Source organism: Homalodisca vitripennis, chromosome 1 (assembly GCF_021130785.1).
Source record: "Homalodisca vitripennis isolate AUS2020 chromosome 1, UT_GWSS_2.1, whole genome shotgun sequence".
Lineage (NCBI taxonomy): Eukaryota > Metazoa > Arthropoda > Insecta > Hemiptera > Cicadellidae > Homalodisca > Homalodisca vitripennis.
The window spans coordinates 208,771,353-208,795,165 of record NC_060207.1 but is presented as its reverse complement, the minus strand read 5'-3'; the positions used below and the strand labels follow the sequence as shown (position 1 = coordinate 208,795,165).

The following is a 23,813-nucleotide window of genomic DNA, read 5'->3' as shown; positions in this document are numbered from 1 at the left end:
TAAACAAATACTGTTTTTGTATTGATGTTCATACCATAGAGTAAAAAAGGAAAAGTTAATACCACGAACCCATAAAGTCTTTCATAAATAACCTTTTCTTTCCTTGACTACCCAATGTCCAATCTACATTTCAACTACCTATCCTTTATAGTAATATGTTTATACTGCAGCTTGATAAATCATTTCAATTTGGAAAATAAATGCGGAATTTTGTTATTTCTGATTTTATCCGTATTTTTGTTCATATTTGTTTAGTTACTTTGAAATTAACTATATGAATAATTTTTAGAGCTCTATCTTGTTTTTGTGGAATATTTGATTTCGGAGTGGTTATCAGTAAATCCAATATTAATATTAACTTTTGTATTGTAATAAAGTTATTTTATATTGCCAAAATATTGCTGTCATCTGTTTAAAAAATAGACATTTGTAGGAATTTGAAAAATTTCCTCAATTTTTCAAACATATATTCAGTTGTTCTTTAATGTAACCAATGGATTGACTAAATATGTAATAAATTTATTCTTCAACAATATTTTTACTTTTTGTACAATTAGGACTGTTTTCACTAAAGATTAACAGCTATCGCTCCGATTAAAAAATCAATTACCGGATTTTATGGAGAGTTTTAAGATACCTTTGTTTACTATTTTTAGTATAAATGTATTCTTTTACTTTTTTCTATTTAAAAGGGGACAATAGGCGTCCAAATACGGGAAGAATAGCTCTTTTAATGCTTGTATCTTACAGGTTTCAATGCATTCGCTACAATTATTATACCTACATAGTTATTTAATGCGTGGACTGTGACAATCACCTTAAGGTGCAGTAGCAGTTTGAGATAGAATTGTATTATCGTAAATAAATAATATAAATCTGTATGACATAGTCAGGACATATTTTACAAACTATGTTATATGACCTCAAATTAACTAGGCAACGTTGCAAAATTATAATTACTGACTTAAACCTATGTTTGTCAATCTCTTAATGATAAATAGCTTATAATATTTTCTTCTTTGCCTATATCCAGTGAAGCCGAACTGTGTCGTACTTTTTTTTAAGTGATGGCAAGACATTAAACAACGTTATGCCCTGTTCATTAACGTTATTTTTTGTACTAAATCACACCAGTTCGTGTGTTCGTCATAATATGGATAGTCCGTTACCTATTCTAGCAGCATCATTATCCACATGAGTTTGCCATAACAAATGTTACTGTCGAAGATTCCTAAAAATTTCAAGGAGAGATCTTTATCAAAGGATAAGTTAAGTAAAAGATCCTAAGTCTTGTTAGATTCAAGCTTAACTTATTAGGCATTAAGTCACTGGTCGGGATTGAGTTAACTATTCGAGTATGTTTGGCATTACCGAATCTGCCCATACGTTTCACCCCTCGAGATAATACCTATATCACGTAACATATCAAAATTCAAACTGGCCTACCCACGAATGGCTACTAATCAGGGCGACACTGTTGGTACTGCCGCATCAAGTACTGAAAAATAATACGTGTTTATTTGAGGATTAATTACGTGTGATTTTCGAGGAGTACAATTTTTTATGGAGCCGATTCGTCACGTGAATTCTTCTTCTTCTTTTTCTTGTATGGGGCGGCCTACTGCCATGAACTTAAGCCTCAACGGCCTTTTGCGCACCCCAGAATTACACCACGAGGCCTACCAGTCTATGATTTCAGCAGTTCCACAAACCGCCGAAAACAACCTATCAGGTCCTTCTTGGGAAATTTACCACCCTTGTCCAAACTACCAAAGATGGCATACGGCTCCCTTGCTATTGAAGGACGATCAAAGAGCAAGCGGCAGTTTCATCCTGCTCATCACACATTCTACAGAGCGGATCCTCCTGAAGGATGCCGACTCTGTGAATATGCTTCCCTAGGTGACCATGTCCCGTGATGAGACCTATAACCCGAGAAGACATTGATCTACTTAGTAAGAGAAGGTCAGACGCCACTCTGGAGGAAGGTGACTGTAGTACCGTCTGCTCATTCTCATGCCCGGATGCAACCTCCAGCTTCTCTCATGTTCAGCGAGAACCCATTTCGAGACAGTCCCAAAGGATTCACACATGGAATACCGCAGAACGGTTGAGGGTCTGTCATAAGTAACGCTGAGCCCCGTTTGGCCAGAGCACCAGCTCTTTCATTCCTAGGGATCCCCTTATGACCAGGAATCCAACAAACAGACACATTGTTGATTCTGGCAAGGGAAGAATCGACTTAATAGCAATCCTAGACAAGTTTGGATTTGAACGCACAAGAGTCCAGCGCCATCAGTGCTGCCTGATTATCCGTGAAAATATTGATCGCCTTACTCCTATAAAGCAGATGAAGATTCTCACGAGCAGAAATATAAAGCAAATATATATTTCATTAACAAAGTTGTAATTGATAAAGTATATACATTGAAAGAACGATCAGTCCCATATTTTGATTTTGTTCTTCTCGTTTTTTAGACGAAGAAAAACAATACACAGTATTTTTAGGGTGAAAATAACAAAAAAACACATTTAACTTAAAACAGATCATAGAATCCGTTAAAAACAATAGTTGAAATTTGATGATAGTGAGTAAGTCCAATATTTACCGTTAATTCGACTTATTATCATTAGTTATGTTTTAATTATTAAGTTTTTAAGACAAGTTGAATATGACGATTCATGTTTAATAATAACTTTACTAGAAAACATTATGTGCCAACCAAGGATAGCTCAAACTACTGGTGGGACAACTAATATAATTCTTCTTCAGCATGAAACTTAATTTTGTGAGAGCCCATGCTTAATTCTACCAATTCTGTGTGTTTCTCACCAATTTATACTTGGCCGATTCTAGTTGTAATAACCTTTAAACATTTTGGGTTCACATTCATTAGGCACAAGAACCATGAAATAAGTCGTAGTGATATATTAGCATGAGGAACAGTAGAGGTCCTAGAGATACCTTCAAATAAATGCTTTTCTTCTGCAGGAAATCAATGCAATGCAATGCTGTTTCTGAACCGCAAAAACAAAAATCGCTTGTTTCTTAACTTATAAAAAATAAAAAAAACAAGGTCTAAATAAGCCTCTTGGCTTCAAGTAATGTGAGTCAGACAAACATAATCATGAATCCTCTATGCTTGTTACATTTATGTCACCTACAGAACGCCGTCTTGGGCTATCTAAGCGTTTTGAGGATGTTGTTTTCTTATTCCTCCTGTTTCTGTCAGTAGTCTGCTGGTTTGGGTTGGTGAGGGCTTGAAGTAGTTTGTGGTTAAGCTTAGTGTTATATAGTAAATCTATTGTGTTAGTTTAATCAAAATAAAACAAAATTATTATTTATTAAGATTTAAACATGTAAATCTCATCCTAACAGTGCTGTTAACTTTTAAACTGGATATGTTTAATTAATTGCCTGAGGCTAAGTAGTTTTGTTGGCTGTCCAGTTTCTTGAAAGAGGTAAGTCCTTAAAATTGCCCTGAACCTTATTAACCCTAGAACTGGCAATGGTGTCACTCTGTACTGGCGGCTCTATTTTTACAGCCTCGCAGACGTTTCTTATAATGTATCACATTTCATAACTGTTAGTCCAAATATAAACTATTATATGTCAATGTATTCAAAACTATATGGAGAGCATTATAATAACAATATCCTATTGTTTCCATGGAAACATATATTTGTTTTTTTTTTTACAAAATATAAAAAAACTTTTTTTTTGGACATTATTTTTGTAAATATTCCGTTGTGTAACTGCTTAGCAATAAGCTTTACATCAAAACTGTAAATGTATAACTTATTCAAATTTTTTGTCCTGATTCCAAAAATATATAATTATTGTAACTTACCTCAAAACGTATGTTTTACAGGGCTTTTTATGAAAAATCACGCGTATTTACTTATTTAAAAAAATGCGTAATTTCTAAATAAATATTATTTTTCGTGGGTAAACATAATCTCATGACTGCATTTTTACTAATATAAGTATGACAGATAAAACAAAAATAAAATAAAATAATAAATTTTAATCTTACCTTATTTACATATATGTACAATATACTTATACAAAGTTTAATTTTTCACCCAGCGTCACTAGATTTATCGGTCTCTAAAGTTTTCACCCATACTAAAACTATAACCCTTGAAGAAAGCTAAAAAAACAATAATAACAACACTAAAACACTATAAAATACAATTTCCACAAATACTATTGATCGTAACCTCAAATACAAAACCCGGCACTTGTTTACAGTTTCACAACAATGTTGTTGACCCGTACTACGTTCAAGTCAGCTGCCCCTAGAGAACGATGTTTTACGGTAAACAAAGAAGACAATAATCGAAGTAAGAAAAGTAAATCTGTACTATAGTTAATACTGTTCCAGAATATATCAAATAAAAATCATTTATATGACCTTAATTGCCTAAAACTTCAATAACTGTACATGTCTACTTTGGCAACGAATATTTGTCGTTGCCAAATTGGACGGACCTTTGGTGACGAAAATTCGTTTCATACCAGCTGGAGGGTTAATAAAAGATATAATTAAGCATTTAAACATTTAATGAGTGATAGTAATCAATGCGTTTTTAGTGGGGATAATTCCTTTCAAATATCAATAAGACTTGACCATATCCTGTCATTAGTCCTTTTTATTCTGTAATTTTACAGTCATAATTACATTAAACACCACTTGATTAATAGTGGTAAACATCATTTGGCTATTTGATGTCAATGACATTAAGGGCTGGAGAAGGCACAAGCCCTGATAAACATATTTTTAAATTCCTGTTTTTATTAATTTTTGTACCATCCTTATGTGTATATGAGTATATAGAAATATGGGAATTACTAATCACAAATAGCTGCAGTATAATAAGCGGCCATCTCACGATCGTTTCATCTATCGGTTAAAAATATTTAAACTCAAATATAAAAACATTTGACTTATAGATATTCTTAATTAATGATAATTGTGAAAGTAATGGCCGGAGCGGCAAAGTACGAGTTTTGCCTAATTAACTTATTGGAATCGTCCTACAAAATAAAACAATATAAGGTTTGACTGGGTGGAAATGAGAAATAATGAAGTTGTAGAACATAAAAAATGGAACAACTGTTCAATATTTCCATGTTGTACTTCCGTGTTGAGCGTCACGTGACCTTTTGTGACCGTGATTCAACCTCGTGATGATGTCATCGGATGCGGTGCCATTTTTGGAAACGTAAATGAAATATATTACTGAAATGAGCATAATTTTGACCCAAATTAACGTTTTTCTTAATTTCGAGCTATAGGCTAAATTAATTAGTTGTTATTGGGTTGAAATGAGTGCCTCCGGCCATCAAAGCGGGCTGCGGCAGCCAAGATACTGCCCCGCGCTGATGTCAGGAAAAGAAAAACATCCCTTGAGATAGTACCTATCAGTAAAATATCAAATTCTAGAGGGGCTGATCAGAAATATAAATTGAAACATAATGCAAAGGCAATTATGTAAAGTGTAAAAAACTAATTAAATCATGAAAAACCCTAATATAAATATATAAATGGACATTAATAGAGAACACTTACCATTAGTGTGTTCAATAGTATGTGCAGAGACGCCAAACTCCAATGAAATATAGCGTTGTCTAGGTTAAGCTTCAAATGCAACAATGTGGTCACCAAACCAAAATATGTCTCTATGTCTTAAAGCGTTGTTTATAAAAAGGAACCTGCCCATGTCAATTTTTTAAAATTACAATATTTAAAACTTTTTTATTACTTTTACAAATTTTTCTGTCGCAACAAAACATCAAAGTCTTCTGGTTTAAAAACAAACACGAGGAACAAATACACTCATTATAAAAAATTCCATGTTCTGTTAAAAAGGAAATGATCTTGTATCGTTCAAAATGTAAACTCCTAACATGCCCGACAAAACACTCCGACACACAATTCACTACGATTCGTCTAACTAGTGGATGGTTGATCCATGATTGTCACGCACTCTCACTCGATCCAAATTACAGTACACGATAACGTATAAAGTACTGACTCGCGCTCAGATAACAGATATGCTATCAGTCCCGGCAGCAGATAATATTTAAGCAAACATATATCCAGACACAGCACACAAACAGAACATTAAAACATTAAAAACTTAACTATTTATGAATATAGCCCCTAAAACCATGTTATTTGTCATTTGTACCCCCCTAAAACCATATATATTTTTGTTCAGGAGGATGAGCAGAATACATTGATAACGTCAAATTCGTGATTTGCCAGGTTGGCCTTTAACCTCCTAACTGCCTAATTGATCATTGCCAGCTGTTTTTATTTAACAGAATAACATATTGTTGAAAATTACTTTGTTTCAATTATTTAAAGTAAAATCATTTACTGATGGATAGATTCCATACGGGCCCTGGCCTGGCGATGCGCAGTGGTCTACTTGTCATTTGGAGGAGTGGGGGTAACGCTTCCTCAGTCTGTATCGCGGAGCGATGAGAAAGAAAGTGGCGTCGCAATAAACATAAACAATGTTCTCGTCCGTGTAAAAGCTGCAACTGGCGTGCCATTGACAACTATAAAAAAAAATAGTTTCTGAGAGGAAAAAAGTAATTCAAGACAATGCAGAATTCAGCACTCCGAAAAAGAATCGAAATCGTACAAAACCTAAAACCGATCTAGACAATTTCGATGTAGGTGTTATTAGGAGGACTATAAATGAATTTCACCGAATTCATGGCGAAAGACCAACAATAAAATCTCTGCTATCTGTTCTGAAGAGTTCAATTAATTTTAAAGGTAGTTCTTTTTCTCTTCGATGCATTGTAAAGAAAATGAATTTTAGATGGAAGAAGACTACTAATGACAGAAAAGTATTGGTAGAAAAAATTAACATCCGAGAGAAAAGATCTCATTACTCAGTACAGATCTGAGAACAGACCTATTATTTATATGGATGAAACTTATATCCATACGACTCATGCAACCCCTAAAGCCTGGACTGACGACAGCAATGAGGGATGTAAAGTACCAGTTAGCAAAGGAAAAATATTAATTATAGTACACGCTGGAAACGAGAAAGGGTTTATAAAAAACGCGTTGCTAACTTTTGAATCAGGCAAAAAAACCGGTGATTACCATAACGATATGAACTTTGCAAATTACGAGAAATGGTTGAAAAGTAAATTAATTCCCAATCTCCCTGAACATTCTGTTATTGTGATTGACAATGAATGCCCCATACCACAATGTCGAAATTAACCGAGTGCCAACATCTAATTCCAGAAATTGTGACATGATTAAATGGCTATCAGACAGAAATATAAATTTCCAAACAAGTAGCCTAAAACAGGAGCTGTACAGTTTGATTAATTTACACAAACCTAAATTTAAAATGTTCAAAATTGATACAATTTTGGCTGAACACGGTCATTCAACTCTTTGCCTCCCTACCATCCCGAACTTAATCCTATAGAAATGATATGGAGTGTCATGAAACAGAGGGTGGCTAAACGTAATGTGTCTTTTTCAATGGAAATAATAAAGCAGCTTGTGGAAACAACATTTGAGGAAATAACTACTGAAGAATGGTTATCTCGTGTAAACCACGTCAAAAAAGTAGAGGAAGACTACATTAGGTTAGAGCCTCAAATTGACGAAATGACAGAACAAATCGTCATTAATTTGCAAGATGATAGTGACAGTGACAGCAGCATGAGTGAGAGTGGCAGTGATGATGATAATGGTGACTTTAATCTAAGTGGGATCGAAGCTCTACCACAGTAACCAGTTTACAGCATTCAGTAAGTAATCAAAATTATTGTTCTTAAATCCTAAGTTTCAAATGTATACATTAACGTTTAAATTCAGACAGAAATATTTTAATTGTTACTATTGGAAGTATGTTAACTATACTGCCAATGTTAAATTTGTCTAACATGTGTTTAAATAATCGTACGCAACACGCAGATCCAGCTCACTGACAATAGTGACAGTGGCAAGCTTTGTGGTGCGGCGGCAGTCAGCCCCTCCCCTCTTTTGACGGCTTCTTCCACTCCGTACCACACCACTCCCCTGTCGCGCTTCTCAGGGCCCGTATGGAATCTCTCGATGTATATGTAGTGAGAATTGCATCAACAAGAACAATGGCATTGAATATGTACTTTTTTGTAAAAATGTATTTTTTTTAAAATTTAATCATGTTTTAAATGAGTACTTTTTAAATTATCTTGTTAAAAATTTTCAAGATTGTATTGTAGTGAAGCTACAGTTTTATATGTAAAATAAATATATTTATTTAAGATTATAGAAAATAATAATACTTTATTTATTTTATGTGTAGTAAACATAGTAGTAGGCCTACTTACTATTACTTTACAGAGTAAACATGTCTGACAGTAGTTTAAACATGCTCAAACGGGCCAAAAATCATCCAATAATCATTACTTCTCATCGATACATATATTCTGCAAGATGATCGGCAATGCAGTCACTCCTGAAGCCTATTTTTAGTGATTTCTTTGTAACTCTCCAATTTGATTCTATTATTTGGGTCTTTGCAGAAGTTTCTAGATCGATGAAGTTTGTACTATGGTTACAGTAAAGTGGTCATATGCTTATGGTATTTAGGGCAAAATAGGCTTTCTACAAATCTGTAACGATTGTTGTTCTTGGTTTGACATGCTTAAGAATAATCGGGATAAGTGAATCGGCATCACATTTATTTTCTGCGCAAATCTCCAAACGGAACCTACCACCTCTTCTTTCCCTTTTATAAAATGTTTATATTTGTTTTTATTTCCATAATGCCTATCACTTATATGTACCAATCAAATACATAGTACGTAGGCTACATAATACATATATGGATAGTACTTGTCTTCCACGGTTATAGCCTACTTTCTCATTCCCATTTTTACTTCATCGACTTCTACTACAACTCCTTCACCACCTAACAATTCTTCATTTTCAAACTTGTCATCCAACCGCACGAAACATATCTCTCTACAAAATGATAGCCAATCTGAAATGGTTTTTTCTGCATGTATTGGTGCCATCAAGAGTAGAGTGTGATAAGCGAACTTGGTTTTCCATATCGATATTGACAAACGATATTACTTAATTATAACTATCGATATAATGAACCGATACTAACTTTTTAACAATAACTAACTTGTAACAACTTTAAACACTTTTTTATACAATGAACGTATTGTTTTTTATGGACATTTAAAAGTAGAAAACTCGTGGAGGACCATGAAACTAAGTTTAAAATGTGGCATATCAGCCGACCTACTTGCAGATCATCTATGTGAGTATTTGTACTGAAGAGAAGTACAGTTTCCTAGAGAGAATGCTTTTAACAACTTCTTGAAAGCGGTTAATCATTGCTACCCACGATAAAACATAAATAGTTATGCATATTTTGTATGTTATGCTATAAATGTTTGTTATGTTATCATTTCGTTATTGTTTTAGAATTATATAAAAATGTTTTAAAGTTGATATAAGTTAGTATACTGGATTAATCACTACATCCAGAACACATCAGCCAATACTTAAAACTTTTGTGAAGTGTATGACGAAGATTTAACCTTGCTTTTGAAAGGCCTCACAAAAATATAAGTTTTAAGTATTGGTTGGTGTGTTCTAAACTTAGTGATTAAGTTAATGATAGCCAATACAAGCCCCATCTTCAACATTACAAGTTAGTTATTATTAAAAAACCAGTATCGGTTCATTAAGTCGATAGTTATAGTTAATTAAGTAATAGTGTTTGGGTAGGGTACAATAAGCGGACCCGGTTTTTTACGATATTACTTAATCATAACCATCGATATAATCAATCGATACTGATTAATTATTTTTAACGATTAATTAAATAATCTATATCAATAGCTGTAAACACTTTCAAATAATACTTGTAATGTAATATTTCAATTTTATATCATTAACATTTTATTATCAAAAATGACAGTCAATTTTAGAAAACTATGTGATAGTTTGCTTTGAAAGGTGATAAGACATGTTTTTTGTGACTTCAACATGTTGGACTCGTACCGAAAAACCCATTATGTGAAATTTGTGGGAAAGAAACAACTGTAACTGTGAGAGGAGCAAATATGGTCGTCTTCAGTTTTCCTAATTTTGGTTATAATTTGTTTGATCACTGTGAATATTAGATTCATATTTCAATTAAAAACATATGATTGTTATTGAGAACTATAGATACTTTATATCGATTGATAGTCTAGGATTTGAGATGCGAATATTAAGTATCGATGATTACATTCTTCGATATAAAAAACCGGGTCCGCGTATCGTACCCTACCCTAGTGTTTGTCAACATCAATATAAAAAACTGGATCCACTTATTGTACTCTACCTGATATAAATGATAGACTCATATTTGATTTATGATTAGATATCGATAATTATAATAATTGATATAAAACCGGAACCGCTTATCGTGCTCTATCTGCTGTCATAACTATATTCATTTATTAAAATGTCATAGTTTATTAGATTCCAATTAAAATAGTACATGAATGTCAATGTATTAATTAAACAAATTTAGAATGTTATAAAGTATTATTATTTTCTATAATTTTAAATACATATATTTCTTTTACATATAAAAATGTAGCTTCACTACAGTACAATCTTGAAAATTTTTAATGTAGTTCAGTTTTATAAATTATTGTCCAAATAAATTCAAATAAACTAAAATTCATGTGTACGGTGTTTGAGTAATGGCCACAAGTACAATGGCAATGTACATGTGCTATTTGTGTCACAAGGTGTCAGACACGTTTATCCTGTGAAAATATTAAAAAGTAACTGGATGTTACACTTGTTTTGTTTCGTACATATAAATATACATAACCTAGATAGTAGTATAACATCAATATATTAATTTTCAAAATGTAAAAACAGCAGTACTATACTGTAATTTGAAATATCTATGACATAATTTGGTTCAGCATTTTGTTTTCAGTATTTTTATAGACATAAAAATCGAGGATATGATACTCATGGATATCGATGATTCGATTACGTGATGATTGCCGTTTATTATACTGCGGGTCTGCATTTAGGCTGTAATATACCACCACAATCAAATCATCGATATTCATGATTATCTAAACTACCAAAACTGAATTACTTTATGGTTATTTCAGATTACAGTATAGTTTTTATAGCTAAAAGGTAATTATTTAAGGATGAATAAAAATGATCTACTATGTGTATTTATAATATGTAACAAACAAAACAGTGTAACGTTTAGTTTTTTTTTCTATTTTGAAGGATGAACATGTCTGACAGCTCGCACCACAAATTACACAAGTACATTGTCATTACTAAAATATGGACAAGATTTGACTTTATTTGAATTAATCTGAAGAATATTGTTATTCAACATATTAAAAGAGCTGGCAATAATTAATTGTAATTAACTATAATTAGAATGTTGTTCTATTCAATAGTGTAGGTATTTCGATAATTTTATTGTTTGAACAACATTTTCTTGTTTAGTGATACAATAAGAGAACACTACTTTTTGAGAAATGAAATCAATCCCCTTTCTCAGTTGTCAAAACTGCTCGTACATAAAATTATTAATACACAAAACCTTAATCAACTAGTGAGTAAAAAGTGTGGCACAAAAGTTGCCCCACACTACAATTTGCTATGGTCATTCTGAGCAATTTCGGGTCAGCTTAAATTTTTTCATATTTTATTATGGCAATCAGGTAGTCCTTAGAAGTGTCGAAAATCCAATATCCCTGGTATGCGGGAAACATGAAATTTCTGTCAACAAAAACTTGGGAATAAATAATAATTGGCAGTGGTTAAGATGTAATTTCCATGTAGATTAACTTTTAATCCAGACAAAGGAATTTACTGCTTATTCTATGCACTAGATCATACAGATTAGATTTTACTGAGTAGATTTTACTTTTTATTCACATAGCCCATAGTTGACAGTATACAGGTGCTGGTGGAAAAGTTCCTGATTCCTTATAGAGGGAAGAGGGACTCACGGAGTGGTTAAATAGATAAGATTAGGGTAGTCCACGTTTTATAAGGATCTTTCTTAGTAGTCTAGTAGTACATTAAATTACTATGAAAAAATTGTTCTTTTCACAACCAAGAAGTGAAAGGTTTAGAAATTTAGCTACATCTTGCAGTGGAACATCCATGTACTCGTAACCAAGTTAGTGATCAATGTGTAGTAGAGTTTCTGAATCCTGTGAATTCAGTCATTGTGTCCTGTTTGATAGGATAGGAACTACGGTTTTTGTTTACATCCAGTTAAGTAGCAAACACAAATAACTTGTGTACTCGTGTATTTGTTAACAGTTACATTTGTTATCTTGTTACCTGTGGCCTGTGTTAGCTTACTGATTGTAGTGGAACTTATTTCTTTAATCTAATTACATTGTTGTTTAGCATTGTTTGTTTAGTTTCTGTTGAAATTCTTATTTTTATTGCTGCAGTTCTACATCAGGTGCTGTAAAAAATAAAATACAATAAGTAGGCCTAAGAAAAATTATTGAAGGTGCAAAGAGTTTAGTTATTCATACTATTTACTAACAGGCCATATTAATTTTATATTTGTGTACATTCTATTTCTCAATAAAATAACTATTGAAACTGTTTGTTAAATCAATGTTATTATTGTCATTATAATAACTGTAAACATGTTTATAAAGTACTAAAACCATAGTTTCATTTGTTTGAAAGCAAAACATGTCCAAAAGTAATAAAATGTGATATATTATTAAGAATTACATGAAAGTGGGACTCAAAAATTATATTTTCTGTAGACTTTATATTTGTGGTTTATATATACATATAACTTTTTGCGATTCATAACTACCTTATAAATATTGAATCGCAAAAAGTTATATATATATATATATATATATATATAAACCACAAATATAAAGTCTGCAGAAACAATTTATTGTGCCCTATTGTCTTTTCAAGTATGGCATTGCTCTGAGGAAACACTACATTCAATAGTTTACAAAGAAGAATTGTAACGCCGAAGGAATTAATAAGAACACTCAAAGGTCAGGGACTCTAGAGAGTTGCCTTGAAGATTTCTAAGATTTGGCTACACATTGATAGAGTTGGTTATATATGCCAGAAGTATTTTTTGACAGGAATTAACTCACTCGGAGAACAGATTTTAACTGCTGAGATAATTGACATGTGGACGTGTGTTGCTTGCTAGGACAGGATTGCTTAGCGGTCACCCATCCAAGCAGCAGCCACGCTCAACATTGCAATATCTGGTTATCTTGCGATAACCGTTGTACCCGCTACACTACGCCATTGGCAAGTTGGGTTGCCAACTTCCAGAATTGGGAAGGTTCTACTTAGTAGGTTAATCCGGGAAATTAAAGGTGTTTATTAAACCCTAAAAATGATCTCTCAATCATAGTATGCTAAATAAATATTAGTCTTTCCTCTTTTTTCACAAGAGTAGAAGCATTGAAAGTAAGAAGTTGTCAGTGAGTCAAGAGAAATTTGTACTTATTGTTTCAGAATATGCGTATCCGTCGTTTGGCCTGGATAGGGGCAGCATTCCTCCTTCTAGGATATGTTACACTCTATTTACTGTTGGATCTATCGTTTCCATTGGACAGTCATAAGGTAAGTTTACCAAGCTTTCTTTAACAAGCCACTAACAGTTTTCTTCTCCACAACTTTCTCTTAAGTGGGTTTGGCATGTTTGCATGAGTAGACGGGGTTGAGACACTTATCACATTCAAGGTGGTGTGGATAAATTGTTTGGGCTTGAAATGGTGTAACTCATAACAATGGATAGTTGAAAAAAAGGTGGACTAGAACTATTCACAGATTAACAGACAGTTTTGAAACTAAGGAGAGTCCAAATGTCACTCCTCAATTAAATCCAGGTGGAATCTGCTTCTTTCAGAACCCTTGAAATATTCAGTTAATTTACATTAGGACCCATTGCCTGTCAATAAGAATATGCACAATAAAAAGAATGTGACATTTGGATGTCCTGTGCTGGTCGCTCAAATAATGTGATGGCCACATTAAACACAAAGATGCTGTATGTGATATAGAATGTGTATACTAATCAGAATGTGGTACATAACTTAAGTAGTTGTGTGACATTGATTAAGGATGCCACAAGCCTAATGTGGTAGTGGTATATAAAAGAACAAATACTTCTGTATCATTAATATTCATTTAAAAGTAGAATGTTTATGCCAGGATTTTTCCTAAACATCCAGTCTGAAGCTCTAACCTTTAGGGGTAGGAGTCTCTCAAGGATTAGTCTTAGGTCCTGATGTATTTTTTACTATTCACATATTACATGATAATTTAGGTATGTAATATATTGTACTTAATGTATTATGTGTATGTGGCCAAGAATCATAGGGCGGGCCAGTCTCGAAGTACAATATTGAGTCCGGTAATACTATTTTCTTGTCATGCACTATAACAGAGCACAGTATCTGGTCTTCGCATAAAGCAAATTTCTTGGTTAGTCTGATCTGCTTATCAGTTACACGTGAGAATCGCCATTTAGTTTCTTTTGGAAGTCATTTTATGCAATATGGTGGCCACCAGATCTGCAGGGGTTTTGTGGAGCATATAGTCTGTTAATGTATTCCACGTTAGGGAATCGGATAAAAAATAATGTGTCAGTATTATACGTACTAGTACCCATTGTTTCATTTATGTCTTTGGCCATTTATTTTCTTTTTCCTGATTTGTTTATGTGGGTCTTGACATATCTGCATCCCACTACATTAGTACAGTGAAACAAAAAGTGCCAACCTTAGATAAAAACTCCAATCAGAATCAGAAATTTATTGTAATGTAACATTACATAATTGTAGTAGATAAGATCTACAATGAACAGGTGACTCGCCAATATAGTAAAAAAAATTATAAACATACAGTAATTAATAATTCATTGATAAATAATTGATATTTATCAACTATGGATAGTCTTCAATTTTTATCACAAATTGAGATGTATGTTTGGGTTGATAAACCAAATTTCCTTGGCATTCAGTGCAGGTAAATTGTTGAATTGATCCCCATAAGCCGCACAAGACTAGTAATAGCGCAAGCTATAGACACATTAATTGTCTATCTGAAATTTAATGGTCATTAATGGCCTGCCCAGAGTTGTAAACTAGAACCCTACCTGTTTTACAAATAGAGTACATAAATAAACAGTAAAATGAGTAATTGTGTCGTTGTACCACTTGTAAACTGATAATGTTTGTGGATTATAATGTGTACCACTAAAAGGTTTTTCTACACAAACCAGTGACAAAACACCAGTAATATAATTGTACTCATTGATAAAACTATCTTGTCTTTTATATTGGTCAGATAATATTAAGTGGTAGATAAGAAAAACCCATTGATAGTCTTTGATAAGTGATACTTGGTAAATTAATTTTCAAGATTAACACGTTCAATGCGGTTGCGGTAGATCTACTGCACGGCTGCCTCGCGCCAGGCGCGCATGACGTAGATCTACTGCACAGCGCCATTGTTTAGAAACCCAGTCAGTGTGCTCTCAGCACTCGTCGTGTATGGTTGTCCGTTTTGCCGCTCGTGGGGATATACTTTTGCCGCGTTTTTGTGGTCGCCGTTCTCAGTTAGCGTTTTGTGGTTAGTTTTTAGACTACTTCAAATTTTACCGTTTTTGTTGTGTGTTTAGTGTTATTCTTATAATACAATAGACATGGATTTGCCTCCTGGAACTAGTGGAATCCAGAATAGACGTCAGTTTGTGGCTAATAGTGATTCTGATTATGAAGACGACCCTGGTGTCCCTGGTTATGCTCCGGACCTCGACGATGAACAATACGAGACTGATGAGTCAGAGGTCGAAGACCCAGACTATGACGTAAGACCACCACAATGGAGTCCTCAAACTATAGGTATGAAAGATGTACCGTTTACAAAAGAGGAAAAGTTTTTAGTCCCTTTGCCTAATGAGATTACCCCAATCAATTTTTTCTTGTTGCTGGTGGATGTGATTTTTTTGGAGGGCATTGTGGCTACTACGAATAGATACGCGTTGGAGTTATTCTGTGGACCTACTACAACCCCAGGCTCACGAATCCATAAATGGAAAGACATTACCGTGGAGGATCTCAAATGTTTTATTGGCCTATTGCTGCACATGGGAATATTACAATTACCCCGAATACAAGACTATTGGAAAACTTGTAAGCTGTTTTCAACGTGCTTCCCCAAATTCATGGCCAGGGACAAATTCATGCTTATTTTGCGATGCATTAATTTTGAAAGGTACCCTAACCCAAACAACAGAGCTTCTAAAGTACAGTTTCTAATTGACTACTTCAACAATAAAATAGACTCAATTTATTATCCTCAAAAAAATTTGTGCATTGACGAGGGAATGGTTTTATGGAGGGGACGGTTGTACTTTAGGCAATATATAAAAGGGAAACGCCATAAGTACGGCATCAAACTGTACAGTTTGTGTGACCCCCATGGCCTAATACTTCGTTTTTTTATGTATTGCGGAGTTTTAGATGATTACGGTGGTAAGGGGCATGCAGCCAATGTTGTATTGAAGCTGATGCAAGGGAAACTCAATTGTGGCCACAGTTTATTTATGGATAATTATTATAATAGTTTTACTCTTGCCTCAAGCCTGCTCCGTAGGAATACATATTGCACTGGAACTCTTCGGTGTGGACAGAAAATACGTATCTCCTGAAGTCAAATCGGCAACCCTGAAAAAGGGTGAAACCATCGCCCGCTACGCCGAAAGTGTTGTTGTCGCCAAATGGAAAGACAAACGCGTTGTCTCTTACATATCCACTGAATTTGAAAATGACATGGTGAATTCAATTAATCGAGGTGGTTTGGAGAGACTAAAACCACTACCAATTGTTCAATACAACCATTTTATGAAAGGCGTGGACCGCAGTGACCAAATGATGTCATATTATCCTTGCGAAAGGAAAACACTGCGGTGGTATAAAAAGATTTTTGTCCACGTAATTCAGATGATGTTAGTGAATGCACACTATCTCTATAACGAAGTTCGCACATCAAGTGGAGAAAACAAAATGCCATTGTACGACTTCCGTCTGGAGGTTATTGACAAGCTACTCCCGGACGTTCCCGAGCCTCCTCGACCTCTGAAGCGCCGCCGCGTCCCCCATGTACCCTCACGGATTACAGAAAAAGTGGCTTGTGGAAAGAGAAGTAAACAAAAGAGGTGCAGAGTTTGCTATGCAAATGGCAGAAAGAAATACGTGATGTGGCAGTGTTTAGAATGTGATGGACAGCCTGGGTTGTGTGTCCCACATTGTTTTGACCAATTCCATGACTAATGAAGCGTACCTTGGGGAGGATGGTTGGGTTGTAAATAGTAGTTTTTAGTGTTTTTTATCAATATATTTTTAGTTATACTAAGTGATTTGTTCCCAGTATTATTATAAACAATCGTTAGTGGTCTGTTTTTCAAAAACAATAAGGAAAACGGTGCGCGCTTCGAAGAGAGACTGGCCCCAGGAGCGTGTGCGGTAGATCTACTGCACGTTTTCAAAATGGCGAAATTCGGCTCTTTTGGTGTTTGATGACCTTTCTGTACCAACCAGTGTCACAACAACTAAATTGGTAAGTGAATACTAATAAAAAAAAAATTAGCCTCTAGCAACATACATTACTTAATTTTTAGCAGCGAACGTGTTAAGTGGTGGAATCTTCATATTCATTGTATTCTCTTGACCAAAGTTTTTTGCAATCTACTGTCATGGCCTTTTCTACCCAAGTTGTTACTTGGCCTCAGCAACACATATTTCCACTGGTCTTTATCCTGTACCTCTTCTTCAGTGATCTCCAGATACCTTATATACCATCAAAATTGAAATCCACCACCTGACCTTTAGTTGTCCTCTATGTCTTTTCTAAGGTGGTCCAATGTTCTTTGAAATTGGCACCACCTGCCCTCTTGAATGACCTGCCCATATCAGTGTTATACTTCTAGACTCCCTGATGTCAGAATCCTTTTGAGGTTTCTTAATACGTACCTGGTTATTTGACCCATTCCTCATTTTCTTGCATCGGACCAAAAATATTTTATAGAATTTTGTATTTAACACTATTGAACTCCTCTCATTATTTTTACTGAGGATCCATTTTTCTGTACCGTTCAATATAAGAGGAAGGATTAGTTTTTCGTATATTTTTTGTGTAGTTTTGTGAGTCATTAAATTAACTTTGAAAGCTCATTATTTTGTTACATGCTTAAAAACATATTTTCAGCATTCAGCCCATTTCTAAATGTTATAGTCCTCTCTATTTTGGCCTGGTAATACTACTCCCAAATAAATAAATCCCAACCACATTATCTTCTCCCAAATCTTAATTATGTATATTCTCTGCGAAACTTAGATATCATATTATTACTCTTCAGTCCTTTATGTTGGGTGGTTTTAATCAATACATTATATATCTATTAAGCCTTCTTAGCATAAAGCATATTTGGTAGTTTAAAATTCAAAAATGTATAATTTTTCCAATTGTTATGTATGCACTCAAGTGATTACTCTATGAAGGGCTTTTTTAAGTGTTGTATTGAACAAATTAAGGAAATAAGACACTACTAGATGTAGTCCTGAAATTCTGCTAGTTATGGAAGTAGGGATTTGAGGATAGTGTGTGGCGGCTTGAGTGGTTGGAGATTTAGTGTGGTTCTAAGGTTACAATGGTTTGAGGTTAGAATGGTCCGAGGCTAGGGTGATTTGATGCTATGGTGTTTTAAGATTAAGGTGGTTGGAGGTAAGAATGGTTTTCAGGTTATGTTATTTAAGACTGGGGTGATTTGGTGCTAGGAGTGGTTTGAAATTGGACAGTTAGAGGCTATTGTGGCTTAAGGTTCAAGGTGTTATGAAGCTAGAGTTGTTTGGAATCATTTATTCCATGACACTTGATATCCATAAAGCCATGTTTGAATGTTAAATCTTTAGACTTGAAATGGTGGCTAATTTTAATTTCTGTCATATTTTAACAGCCTGCCAAGATCCAAATCCATGCAGTCTGTACTCCATGGAAAATTATTAGGTTCCTAGGAATAATTAGACTGTTTGTGTATTAAGAAACAGTTAATCTTAAGCATAAGGTTACAGTTTGCCCATTGCACACCTTTTTTAGGATTTTTCACCATCTCAATATGGCATTACCTGAATTCATTCTCTTCATTAATGACCTGTGTGGGCAGGATGTTTGCATAAAAAGTTTGAAATAAGACAATTATTTTAACAATACACTATGTATAAAAGTATAGTAGTATCAGCTATATCCAAGTCCTCTATAACATAGCAAAGGACTTTATCTAAAAGCCACTCCCTTAAAACAGTCAGACGTTTTCTTCTCCAATCCTTTCATTGAACTTGACCATAAATATTGTGAAGCTTCATTTTGACAGATTAAATCAAGATATGTTGAGCGGTGTAGCATTCTTGATGTTATCTGAATAGAGTTGACCTCTTTTACCAAACTCAATTTGAAGTGTTTGATGTGCCAGAAGCAGTTAATGATAAATGGTCTATAGATAATCAAGAATCTCAATTTTCAAAATATAGAATTCAAAGGTATTACATTGTTCCTATTCCTGCCTTGGAGACGATGTAATAAATATGAGCTCTCGTCTGCAATAAAAATGTGGCAATCTGGCGCATATCCCTGCTGTAGACAATGTGGCTGTTACACAATGTATAATATGCAATAACAAGATTGGGATATCATTGATTAGATGTGCGATTAACTCTCTGTATCTTTCATTAAGTTTAAGTTTATCAATATAAAACAAATGATTTATTTTATTAAAGAGGCCATTGGCAAGATTCCCAGCATATTGATTAGGTCTCATCATGCTCGATGTAGTTTTTAATTGATAGAAATATAATTCTAATGGATGCCAGTATTATTACGTAACAGGTCTTGGTTATTACTCCTCAATGTTTTCTGTAAATACAGACCTACATATGAGGTGGTGAGAGTCAAAGTGGTATATCTCACTTTACTACAACTTTTCAGGACAGAGCGTTTTATCCCATCAGGTACAAAAAAATTAGGTTTCATGTGAGAAATTTTTTAATTGCTGGATGATGTTAACAAAAGTCTATTTTAACTAATGGAACAGTTGAAATTGTTAATTCTTTAACAGATAACCGTAATGATAGTGTTCAAATGAGTTATACCACTTTTACTCTAAATAAAAACTCACAAAATGTAACAGGTAAAAATAAGTTTTAACTACTAAACCTGTTTAATTTGTATTTAGCTAATTGTATTTACATGAAAAATTGAAACAAAAATTACAGAAAATATTTTACAATAGAAGAAAACTTATTGGCTTCACTGCAAATTTTCTTCCTCCTCTCGAGTGTCCTCTTCAACATTCAGAAAATTAGTATCTTCCGCTGTGTTTGAACTTTTTATGTTCTTGAAGTAGGCATGGTGGATTGGAGGAATATACTTTAGGAGGAAGATCATGTCTCTTTTTTTCACAGCATTAATTATTCTGGGTTCCTTGTAAAGTTGGTCTTCATCGGGTAAGAGAGGCCTAGGACGACCCTTAGCTGATGTATTAGGGCATACGTTCAAAGTACTAAAAGGTTTGTCATCATCTAGTCTTGTCTTGTACAAGATCTCAAAAGGTTTACTTTTGTCATACCGAATCCACTGAAACGATAGCCAGTTAAATTTATCTCCAGCTGTGTTTTTTAGTCCTCCTAACAATGGCCTTTGCTAAATTTTCAGTGGAAAGAAAATCTGGTGCTGCCATCTGAACTACTATAAAACTATTCTTTTTTTCTTGCTGACGCCATTGCTCTGTACCAATCATCAGGAACGTAGATGGATTTCATTTTTGCACATTGTTCAATGAGACCAAAATTAGAATCATTGGGCAAATAGGAGTGTCCTGATACAAGAAATTTTTGTTCTACTATGTTAACAGAGGGGCTGTCTTGAACAAACTTCATCAGAGCTAAGGCAACCTTTATGTTCCGATTCTGTCCAGTGCAAGTGTCACTGTAAATTGTTATATGATTTTTGGTTGCTAACATGCAACGATAAGTGTTTTAAAATTGCAGAAGTGATTTCTTGAGATCCTCGAGAAGCTGTACATTTATTCCAAACATACATTGCAGCGTTATTGTTGGCAAGGTCATGCACACCTAAGTTATAACAATACATGATTCGCCTGTAGTACGCATCAGACACTGTCGGCTTAGGAAAGGGAAGAGCTTTCTGGAGATCTATACTTAATGCTAACAGTTCATCTTTTTTTCTTTGGCCGTGTCTCCTTCATTCTTCATTGCAGATCTAGCCTTTTCAGCTTTACGAAAATGGATTTCATTTACCTGCAGAATAAGAGCTGCTATCACTGTAGTTTGGTTGATATTCTTTATCCTTATCACTATCATATTTTTCTTCACTTGTATCTTCCATTACCAGAATATCTTTCAAACTTTTATCAAGATAGAAAGACATTAAAGCTGATGGGATTTGCCATATAACCGCCGAAAAGTTACACTCAGAGTAAGATAAGTCTGAGTTATACCACTTTGTTTCTAACTAAAACTAGGTTTTGTAAGTGTAAACAAACAGTGCTGCTGTCTTTAGGAGAAATCATGAACGAGAATTTATCCCACTTTTACACTAAACAGAAAACATGTTTTGGGGTTGAAAACAGCTGTTAAGTGAAATTTAGAAAAAATGGAGTTATACCACTTTGACTCTCACCACCTCATATATTTATATGGAAATTTGCTGCAGACAAATTTTTTTCTTAAACACATTTTATTGGCAGACATAAGTTATTTTGCAACAGCATTTTTTTTTTAATTTATGCCATTTATTTGGGATTATAATATACTTTTAACGCATATTTACCTGTTATCAATAACAGTTAAAGATTTAAGAATACTTTTACAGAGAACAGGTATCTATAATTAGGCTGTGAAGAGAGATTTTTTTCTTTTATAGGAATCCATACAAACGTCTAGAAGAAAATCAAAATACTTTGGGACTAACGATATAGAGTTTAGTAATATCAGTGATATCTTCAGTGATATCATGACAAAGGTAAGTAAAAAACCTGTACCCTTGCAGTCTTAATTGTATGGAAAAATATTCATAATCTATTAGTTTTTATGAAAACATATAACTGTCTTTAGTACATATGTATATTTTAACCTGAAATATATTTAACTGAAGAAAAAGTGTTACTGAGCAGCTTTGCAGAAATCAATGGGTTTCTTGCTTAATAATGCAGTCAATAAAAGCATTTAATGAGTTGTACAACATTACCTCTCAGCATGTCAGTATCAAATAAATAATCTGTCATAAGTTGTTACAATGGCTGTAGAGAGTAAAAAGTTAGATAATTTATTGGACAAATTATTTTGATTTGAAACAATTTCTCATAAAAATATCTTCACCAAAGTAGTTATATCATTAAATATTAAAGTGTAGTCAGTAAAATATATCACATGTTATTGTTATTGCATTTTCAATCATTTTCTAAGAACATAAACTTTTTACCAAGAGTAGACTTAAAGTAGTATGTCTTAATGAATGTTCTATAGTATTGCCTGTAGTATTGGGCCTATATTATTGCTTAGCCTAAGTAAGAACAAACATTAAAAATATTTGTATTAATAGTTATCAAAATATCAAATAAAAAATCATTTACTTACCTACTTTAAGACCCTCAAAGAAATTATCATTTCCAGATTTGGGCAGTAATGGTAACGGAATGTAAGGAAACGAGCAGTAAATATAGACATGAAATGCTTTATGTTTAGCACAGTTGAACGAAAGTCCTAAGTGTTAGGATAAAAACTTAAAACCTAGTATGGACAACAAAAATATGTCCATAAAAATCTTTAAAAAATCATTTACCTTTTATCAACTTGACATAAGGTGTGATTAATTATTAAACATTTACTATCTTAAAAACACAAATAAATATCTTCAGAGTCATATTTTAGGGAAATTCCAAATTTTAGGTTTCAAATCATGCCACACAGCTGATTGCCAGAAATGAATTTTCAATAGCAGTAATAGAAAGAGGATTTCACCATCAGTGTGGCCAACCACATGAAGGAAATTTACCTCTCAGCAGATCCTGCTTGAATTAAGTAACAATCTCAGGAACATTATCTTCCACCTTCTATCATCTCTATTTTTAAAATTATTGTCATTTGCTATCTGTCTTACTAACTGTGTTGTTTTCACTCTTAATCATCTGTTTGTCTTTATAATATTGTACTAATTTTTTACTTATTGAGGTGAAAAGGCACAACCACATTAGAGGTTTCTCTGATTTATTGGTAATGTTTTGTGGTCTCTTATTAATATCAACTTTCATACTAATTTGTTCATTGCATGTTTTTTATTAATTGTTTGCGTTGTTAACAGATCCATTATGGTTTGTTAAACTCACCTTTTTATAATTTACTGTTCTTGCAGCAGACAATTTTATTAGTAGAAAACAACATGTCCAAGTTAATACAAAAAGTAAGTACAAAGTACAGAAAAAATGTAACGAATACAAAGTTTTTATACTACTCATATGTAGTAATTATTAAATTAACCTGTACATTATTGAAAATTAATTTAAATATAAACTTTTATAAATTGACAAGTACTTTTTGTAAAAATCAACAATTTTTTTAAATTTGGTTTTTCTAGTGTTTGATTGCAATATAAATCCATGCAGTGTTTATGTAACCGTTTTGTACAATAAACTGT

The 23,813-nt window shown here is 33.5% G+C and overlaps 1 protein-coding gene across 2 annotated transcripts in view; it reads left to right on the top strand.

The window, feature by feature from the left end:
- The first annotated feature begins 3,203 nt into the window (after positions 1-3,203).
- Positions 3,204-23,813, top strand: part of LOC124353043 (alpha-mannosidase 2) — a 76,087-nt gene continuing 55,477 nt past the window's right edge. Inside the window, exons 1-3 of one of the 2 annotated variants that reach the window (XM_046802843.1) lie at positions 3,204-3,462; positions 13,557-13,664; positions 22,044-22,142. In XM_046802843.1, the coding sequence (XP_046658799.1) occupies positions 13,560-13,664; positions 22,044-22,142 (204 nt within the window). In that variant the 5' untranslated portion in view covers positions 3,204-3,462; positions 13,557-13,559. The remainder of the gene's footprint in view (positions 3,463-13,556; positions 13,665-22,043; positions 22,143-23,813) is intronic. The other variant, XM_046802844.1, reaches the window with a different exon arrangement.